This window comes from Mixophyes fleayi, chromosome 4 (genome assembly GCF_038048845.1).
Source record: "Mixophyes fleayi isolate aMixFle1 chromosome 4, aMixFle1.hap1, whole genome shotgun sequence".
In the NCBI taxonomy this organism is placed as follows: Eukaryota; Metazoa; Chordata; class Amphibia; order Anura; family Limnodynastidae; genus Mixophyes; species Mixophyes fleayi.
Genome location: NC_134405.1, coordinates 310,985,713 through 310,995,573, shown reverse-complemented (window position 1 = coordinate 310,995,573; position 9,861 = coordinate 310,985,713). Strand labels below are relative to the sequence as shown.

Sequence of the window (9,861 nt, the reverse complement as noted above, 5' to 3'; positions counted from 1 at the left end):
TATACAATTTTAATTACAATATTTTTTAAAATACATTATACATAGGTACATTGTGTTGAGACAATTAAACATAAAAAATTCCCTGCAGCATGTACGAGGTGGGGGAAAGGAGGGCACATACAACATTTACCTAGGTTTAATATATAGATTATATAAATATCAAATTCAGGAAGAGAATATCCGGCAGCTCATGCGGGGTATGGAGGAAGGAGAATATGGTCATATATTACGTTTTAACTGCAATCGACAAGTAATAAGCTTATAAGTAATAAACAGCTTAAACTATTGCCTAAAGATGATTTTTACCAATACAACCCTTCCCTTAATAGAATTCCGCCAATTATTAGTGTACAGCCCTTAATTCTGCCCTATTTTCTAGGCTAGTTGAAGAATTTTTAATCTTGTAAACGGGGTTGCTGTTGAAGCCAGAAGTCAGGAAGAACCAGTGTAAGGGTCTAGTAAACTAAGGATGTTGCAAAAAATATAAACACCTTATTGTTGTCTTTGGGCGCTTGGATGACGTATATCCCCTTTTTGTTTATTGCAGTTGCCAAGGACAAAGATGACAATTCCACTGAACCATGGCTTTCTTTCACAGTTTTCAGCCATTCTATATGGCGGGCAGAGTCTCTCTAAAGAAACAAAATTGGAAACATTTTATTGCATTAAAATGTAAACAAAATAGAAGCAGTCACCCAAATAGGTTAAAATATTCAAGAACTAAATGATCATGTGTATCACTTTAATGTCGGCTTTGAGTGCTTTCTATCACGTGCCGTGATCATTTAGTAGATTAAATAGCTGACCAAACATGCTTTAGTGAGATTGTTCGCCAAAACAATCAGATCTTTTTAAAAAAAAAAAAAAAAAAAAAACATTTTTATTCGTATTTTTCCAGATACAGGTACAGTGAATGCAAGTCACCCAGATAATAAGCTTAAATATGACAAAATTGAATGACATATAAATGTTTAGTGCATTTCATTCCAAGAAACGATAGAGAATGTTTGTGTAATGTAGTTCAGATGGATGTGTTATTATATTGAACTATAGTACTATATATTGTTAAAGATAATATGTACTAGGGGTAAGCGGGTTCGGATTTTTGAAATCCGAACACCCCCGAACAGTGCCGATCAGAGCCCGGACCCGAGCACTGTTCGGCAATTCCCGCCCGCCGCAAAAAACTCAGAACTAGGCAAAACGTCATTATCCCGCCGTCGGATCTCGCAAGATCCGGATTCATATTATTCCCCGCTTCCCGCCGCCATCTTCACTCGGGCATTGGAGAGGGAAGAGGGAGGGTGTGTGGTGGTGTCGTCTGTCCTGCTCAGTCCAGTGGTGCTGTCCGGTGCTGTCCGGCTCAGTCCAGTGGTGCTGTCCTGCTCAGTCCAGTGGTGCTGTCCTGTGTCCAGTCCAGTGGTGCTGTCCTGTGTCCAGTCCAGTGGTGCTGTCCTGTGTCCAGTCCAGTGGTACAGCCATATAAATCCAATGGTGCTGTCCTGTGCTGCAAAAGTCCAGTGGTGGTGTCCTGTACTGCATAAGTCCAGTGGTTCTGTCCTGTGCTGCTTAAGTCCAGTCCAGTGGTACTGCCGTATAAGTCCAGTGGTACTGCCGTATAAGTCCAGTGGTACTGCCGTATAAGTCCAGTGGTACTGCTGTATAAGACCACTGATCCTGCTGTATAAGTCCAGTGGTACAGCCGTATAACTCCAGTCCAGTGGTACTCTCCTGTGCCGCATATCATTTTTAAAGGCTTTGCCGAGTGTGTGTGGTTTAGGGGTACGCTCTCTTGTGCTGCATATAATGGAGAACAAAAATTTGGAGGATAAAGTAGGGAAAGATCAAGAACCACTTCCTCCTAATGCTGAAGCTGCTGCCACTAGTCATGACATAGACGATGAAATGCCATCAACGTCGTCTGCCAAGGCCGATGCCCAATGTCATAGTAGAGGGCATGTAAAATCCAAAAAGCCAAAGTTCACTAAAATGATCAAAAAAAAGAAATTAAAATCATCTGAGGAGAAACGTAAACTTGCCAATATGCCATTTACGACACGGAGTGGCAAGGAACGGCTTAGGCCCTGGCCCGTGTTCATGACTAGTGGCACAACAATCTAAGCCCTCCTCCTCCCGCCCCTCTAGAAATACGTTAAGCGGTCATCAAAAACACAGCAAACAACTCTGTCTTCTAAAGACATGGCATCACAAATCCCCAAGGAGAGTCCAAGGGTGTTGGTGGTTGCGATGCCTGACATTCCCATCACTGTACGGGAAGAGGTGACTCCTTCCACCATTTGCAGCACGCCCTCTGCATATGCTGGAAGGATCACCCATAGTGCAGTTCCAGATTTTGATAATGAAGGTGTCAATGTTGTACACCAGGAGGAGGATATTGATGTAGCTGGCGCTGAGGAGGAACTTGACGAGGAGGATGCTGATGTGGTTTGCTTAAATGAGGCACCAGGGGGGGAAACAGTTGTTGTCCATGGGATGAAAAAACCCATCGTCATGCCTGGGCAGAAGACCAATAAATCCACCTCTTCGGTCTGGAATTATTTCTATCCCAATCCAGACAACAAATGTATTGCCATATGTAGCTTATGTAAAGCTGCAATGAGCAGGGGTAAGGATCTTGGCCACCTAGGGACATCCTCCCTTATACAACACCTGAAGACACTTCATAATTCTGTGTTTAGTTCAGGAACTGTGGCTAGGACCGTCAGCAGTCCAGGGACACCTAAATCCCTTGGTCCTGTTGTATCCACACCAGCAACACCCTCCTCGTCAATTTCCTCCTCGATCCGGATCAGAGGTAGTCCTGCAGGCCATGTCACCGGCATTACGGAGTCCTCTTCAATCCGGGATTCTTCCGGAGGATCCTGCAGCGCTACGCCTACTACTGCCGCTGCTGCTGGGAGTCGGTCATCTTCCCAGAGGGGAAGTCGTAAGACCGCTACGTCTTTCACTAAGCAATTGACCGTACAACAGTCGTTTGCCATGAGGAAGAAGTAAGACAGCAGTCATCCTATAGCAAAGCGGATAACTGCGGCCTTGACAGCTATGTTGGTGTTAGACGTGCGTCCGGTGTCCGCCATCAGTGGAGTGGGATTTAGAAGGTTGATGGAGGTATTGTGTCCCCGGTACCAAATCCCGTCTAGATTCTACTTCACTAGGCAGGCGATACCCGGGATGTGTGAGGATGAGGAAGTACACACTGAAGGGGGCGAGGAATCAGAGGATGAGGATGAGGACGACATCTTGCCTCAGTAGAGCCAGTTTACTTTGTACAGGGAGAGATGAATAGCTTTTTTTGTGTGGGGGCCCAAACAAACCAATCATTTCAGCCACAGTAGTTTGGTAGGCCCTGTCGCTGAAATGATTGGTTTGTTAAAGTGTGTATGTCCTTTTTCCACAACATAAGGGTGGGTGGGAGGGCCCAAGGACAAGTCCATCTTGCACCTCTTTTTTTGGCATTATGTGCTCTTTGGGGCCTAGTTTTTCAAACTGCCATCCTGTCTGCCACTGCAGTGCCACTCCTAGATAGGCCACGTGTTTGTGCCGCCCACTTGTGTAGCTTAGCTTAGTCATCCAGCTACCTCGGTGCAACATTTTGGCCTAAAAACAATATTGTGAGGTGTGAGGTGTTCAAAATAGACTGGAAATGAGTGGAAATGAATATTATTGAGGTTAATAATAGCGTAGGAATGAAAAAAAAACAAAAATCTGGATTTTAGCAGTTTTTATGCTTTTTAAAAAAAAAATCAGAACCCAAAACCTTGAGGGGGGTGTTTTGGCAAAACCCATTAGAACCCAAAAGCTGAAAGTAATCAGAACCCAAAACGAGAAAAGTGGCCGGTGCACATCCCTAATATGTACTAGAGTTAACAATGAATGGTAAACATTTTAAAGAAATCAACAAATGACAGCAAGCAGTTTTTAATATTACAGTAAGAAGTTAAAGAATAAACATATATTTCCCAATTCTATGATGTGATGTTCCTAGACAAATGAAGGTGGGGGGGGGGGGGGGGTGTCTCCAGGAAGAGATCATATTACACATATTCATTCCATCTCCCACATCATCTCCCAACATAAGGCGATGATGGAGAGAGGTACTTAGCTTCCCGCTAGTGAGCGGTAGAGAAACCAAGTTGTGTTTTCAAATATTTTTTACATTTCTTTTTGTATATTGGGTTAAAGAGAATCGACAAATGGACCCCATTTCCTATAGAATCTTTCAACCCATTTTTCAATATCCGGTAAAGTGGCTCTTCTATCAAGATATAATGTATTAAAAAGTTTGTGTTTTACTTCTGCAAGAGAAGTGGAAGACGGGTTAGTCCAGTGTCGGAAAATTGCTAATTTAGCAATTGTAATAGTGACCGTAACAAACAGTCTAACATCTTGGGACTCTCTAGGGGGTATGACGGGAGTCCAATTATCAAAATGACACAGAAAAATGGCATGTTTATCAATTGGCAGAGAAGTACCCAAGACTGAAGACAAAAAGTTTAAAGACTTTATTCCAGAATTTCTGAATTTTCCTGCATTGCCAAATGTTATGGTAAAAGGATGCACATGTATATTTACATTTGGGGCAGATACCCGATTCCTCTGGGACATAATTTTTCTTTGAGCTTTAGATATATAGGCTCGATTTAAAAATAGTACATGAGTCTCTTGTAATCTGGTGGAATGGAGCCATTTCAATATGTTATTGTTATATTCAATCATATCTGTTACAGAGTTGAGCGGGAGAGAATCAACTGACCATGCATTATACGTGGTAGCCCAGATTTTAGACATTTCTGATGGAAGTAAATCAGAATACAGAAATCTGATTCAAAATTTTAGTTTTTTGGAAAAGTGTAACAAATCATCTAAAGTGCTAGATGCAGGGAGAGACATTCAATTGTCTGTATGTGACATAATATAATGATGTAGCTGTAAATACATAAAAGTGAGTATTATGTAGATTGAATTTTTCTTTAAGTTACTGAAAGGTGAGTAAAATGCCACCAGGGCCAAAGATATATTTTATCGATGCAATGCTCTTAGATTTTCAGAAATGAAAAACCAGTAATTATCCAGACCTGGGGGAAACGCAGGGTTACCCCATATAGTGACATAATGAGTAGTGGATCGAGGATGGTTTAGATGTTTCACTATAATATTCCAGGCTTTATAAGTGTCTGTAAACAAAATATTATGCATGACTCTCTCTGGAATCTGTTTTCTTGAAAGGTGAAGAAGTGCTGTCATTGAATATGGATAAACTAATTCAGACTCCAAATGATAGGTTAACAAAATATTCCTGATTTAGTAACCAACCCACAGCATGGCGAAAAAGAGCGAAAACATAAATGCAACTATATCCGGGAAACCAATTCCACCTCTTAATCTACTTTGTCTAAGTTTAGCGTTATGGATCCTTGGACATTTACCTCGTCATAAGAAGACAGTAAACAGTTTAGTACATCTATGTATATCTGATTTGGCAAGGCAAAGAGGGAGCATCTACAACAGGTATGTTAGTTTGGGGAATATAATAGACTTGAGCACCGCATTTCTACCAAGTAATGATAGTGGAAGATTCTTCCAATTATTCAAAGTGGTTTCTAAATTTCTAATAATAGGTGGGTAATTTAATTTGTATAAATTAACTAAAGAGAAGGGGATGTATATACCAAAGTATTTAAGTTTTTGCGTGACTAAGTGAAAATTTGATAAAGCGCTACGGAATATGTTGGCGCTATATAAATAAATGATGATGATATAGCTTGAGTTTGCTCTGGGCTCTTTACTATATTTGATATGGGGAGAATCTCAGATTTGCGGAAATTAATCTATTACCCTGCACAGGAGCTATAAGTTTTAACTGTATTAATAATTGTGGGAACAGATTTCTCTGGGTGTGTGACCATTAACATCATATCGTCAACAAATAACGCTAATTTACATTCCTCTGAGCGGATATATATACCTGCGTAATGAGGTTTTTCTCTAAGAGCTATAGCTAAAGTTTCTAATGCTATTGCAATCTGTATGCTATTTTAGATACACACACACGATATGACTAAAAGTTTTTACAAAGTATTGCATCTCTCTACTGATATTAGGATGAATAACCTCATTACAAGAGGCCTCAGGGATTAATTTGACAGAATCACACAGGCATTGGCCAAACAATTGTTTTTCAATGCTTTCTCCTGTGATATTTTTATTTGCATCAGCAACCTTTAAACAAGCCAGTAGTAGTTGATGAGAAATTAGAATATAGAAGTCATCTAATAATGTGTATTGAGCCTTTAAGATTGCTTCAAATATAATGTAGAAGTTAACAAGGAAAAATAATGAGTATGTGGCAATGTGTGGAACATGTTTAAAAGTAGATAAGAGAGAAGCTGGTAAGAAATAATTTATTTTAGATAACATTGTAATTCGTAGTGTTTTTAAAATTTACTTTACAAGGCTAAAACCATAATGACAGATTTATAGCCCCAATTATTTTAGAAATATGATGCTAGGTGTTATATCTTTTTGCATGCTAGAAAATAGTTTGAGCGCTATAAGAATGTGTAATCTTGATTGTAATAAACAGAACAGTTTCTATACACACAAGAGATGTTGTTGTTTTCTCTCTGTTTTCTGATCGATCGTAATGCATGCATGCAGTAAAGAATTCCTTTGATTGCGTAAAGCTCAGTCTCAATCCACGGTTAGCATATGTTGGATTTGACACTGTATAGTTCAGAGTAGTGCACAGCATTGATCACACTGGGGGTTCAAGAGATTAGCTCACTCTAGGTAGGTTGCACTCCATATTTTATATTACCTTAGTGAATTGCACAGATTTTTATGGGGGGAAATGGGTACAACCATAATAATTTGCACGAAGACATGTCTACTGGGTCACCATAAGTTGCAAACTCCGCATTCCTTCCCATAATTATCTGTAAAGGGAAGGCTGGTATATTATGGGCCACTTACAGTATTTGTGCTTGCCCCGACTGCATAAGTTTCCAGAGGCTATACCTTATTTCTTGCTTTTCATACCAGAACACAGCATTGTAAAAACATATCTAATTCACTTACCAACTTTTTTGGAAGGTTTCGGTCACTTTTTAAAGCTTTCCACAATTTTTTCAAACATTGCATTAAGTTGACAAATCCAGATTCTGGTTTCAATTCATACAGTAATGAAGAATAACCTAGAACTGCGTCGTGGAAACAGGCAACACGATCTACATCCATATCATTCTCACCAGCAGAGATAGAGGCCAGGTCAACAAACACTTTTAGTTCATTGACATCTAAATTAAATGAAACAACAACAATAAAAAAATGTGTCTGACTAACAAAAGAATTGCTTATACACAATAATTATTTATAGATTTCAAAACTAACTCAGACATAATTTTAAAATATACATTACATGTGTACTATACCTTCTAGTGCTTCTTTAACCCAGAAGATAAAGTCCTTTCTTAAAGCAATTTCCTCAAGACATTCAATCTGATCTTCCTTTATTTCGGACAGTAGTTTTTTTGTTTTCATCACTTCATCACTAATACAAGATAGAGGTTTTTGCTTATAGTCTTTGTCATGACCCTGCAATATCAAATAAAAAAAACACAAGCTAATAGTAAGCTAAAAGATACAGGCTCATTTTTTCTCAGACTTCATAAACGTAAAATGCAAGTTTCTATTGTTTGCATGGAATACAGTGACCTCCTTGTAGGCTGCTTGGCCAGATCAATTATTAGAATGTGAAACTTGTTGAGGTAGGAAAAATATGTAAGATAATGTACTGAAAGAAAACAAAAAGGGAGGTAGAACCGAATCAGGAGAAAGATGTATGCAGGGAATTACACAATTATAACTGATGTCAATGAGTTCTCTGTACAGCGCTGCGGAATTAGTGGCGCTATATAAATAAAAGGTGATGATCAGGGGTGGGCTGGTCCGGGTCCCCCGGGCCGCTCAGTCTGACCCCTGTGTGGGCCGGGCCCCCCCGGAGGATGTAAAATTGAATTAACATTATCGGCGGCCGCATCGCAAAACACGCGATGCGGCCGCGTCAGTGCACAGGTGCCCGCATCACATGACTGGCGATGCCTGTCATGTGATGTTGCCGCCTGTGCGCCCCCCGGGCTGAGACTTGCCAGCCCGCGCCTGGCGATGATGATGAATTTCCCTGTCACCCGTGCCCTCCCTGCTGGGCTCCGTCGTATGCGGACTCTCCCCTCCCCCTACCCTAGCGTTGAGCTCATTGAGTTACTGTGATTATTGTTTACTGTACTGTGCCGTCTCACCTTGTATTGTAATTTTGTTTGTCCCTGTACGGCGCCACGGACACTTAGAGGCGCCCTATAAATAAAAGTTAATAATAATAATAATAATGAATTATAACAGTATTTCTATGCTTACATTAAATCCTTTTCTCCTATTCTATTACGGGACACCGCTAACCAAGGTGTATAGAGGCTCAATCCAGGAGTCTGGCAATTAAAAATTTCTGGAAGAGTTTAACTCCAACCCCTCTATAACCCCTTCCTGTAGTTATTTTTAACCAAGTACCACAGGGAAAAAAGGGACCAACAAGAGAGACATAAAAAGAGCTATAAACAGCTATAAACACTTTAACTTCAAAAGTATGCAGCGAAAAAAATATTTTAACGCAACTACCAAAAAAGTACAGTTTTCTCTATTACTGTTAACCAAGGGGACATACCAAAGCCATTCCTATGGGTGAATACTCTCAGCAGTAATGGTGCACCGCACATACTGTCCAAATTAGCATGTGTGGACACAAATATATTTCACCAGCAGACACTGGGACACATTTATACCAAAGACCAGGAGGCCGCCCAACAGAGAAGCTCAGCCAAAGCCCAATGAATAAAAATCTCTCCAACTGATCTTGGCGCCAGCCAAGAATTCCAATATCCTGATAGAAGTAAATTCATCAAAACCAAAACACAAATCCCAAAGTGCCAAAGGAGGACACTCTGGAAGATGTATGCAAAACTTCAGCAAACAAGATCTCTCATAGAAAACAACAGCCAAGTCTCAAGCATGGTCATCATCATCCGCTATATTTATATAGTGCTACTAATTCTGCAGCGCTGTACAGAGAACTCGCTCACATCAGTCCCTGCCCCATTGGAGCGTACAGTTTAAATTCCCTAACACACACGATCTTGACAACCTTGTCAGAAAACCCTTCTGCTACTGATTGATGGCTTCCACAGCCACACCTGAAAACTAGCCATTCCAATTCTTGATTGGAAAGGTTACTAGACTTAAAGGACATCGCCAAGGATGGCCTACCAACATGAAAATGTCTGTAAACCGCAAACCATATCCTGAATGCCGGTTCATGACTGACGGAAAAAAAACCCAGCTATTCATTCATCTAGCCACTGGGAAGAATACAGCTGACAATGCTGGAATAAATATGTTCTGCCAAACACAAGATCCTGCTAGTTGTCCACTTTGGGAGGGAGCTCTAGAACCTCTCTAATGGATTATGTTTGCCCCCGAAAAGGAATGTCACAAGCCGCGGCAACTCGCTGTCTAAGGTTGTCTGCGTCCCGTTCGGCTCCATGACGACTGGGACGTCACTGCCCGTTTCAGCCCGGCCAAGTGGTCAAATCCCTCTGTCCTGGCAGTAGGGGCAGCTGGTCACTTGCGCAAAGGCAGACAAGTTAATTATTACCTCCTGTGGCTGATTTCCTCAGGCTGTGCCTCCCAATCTCCGATTGGTCCTTCCATGTATTTAAGGCAGCGAGGGTTGAGCCACCCTGCCGGTTATAGCGTTCAGTTGCTGGCTGCTGACCTGCTCTTGTACTCTGT

General features: G+C 40.9%; 1 protein-coding gene across 1 annotated transcript in view; it reads right to left on the bottom strand.

The window, feature by feature from the left end:
* RNF213 (ring finger protein 213) overlaps positions 1-9,861 on the bottom strand; it is a 180,465-nt gene that overhangs the window by 84,250 nt on the left and 86,354 nt on the right. The window contains exons 21-23 of the mRNA XM_075210035.1: positions 7,452-7,614; positions 7,099-7,316; positions 492-632 (exon numbers count right to left, since the gene is read on the bottom strand). Coding sequence (XP_075066136.1) covers positions 492-632; positions 7,099-7,316; positions 7,452-7,614 — 522 coding nt within the window. The remainder of the gene's footprint in view (positions 1-491; positions 633-7,098; positions 7,317-7,451; positions 7,615-9,861) is intronic.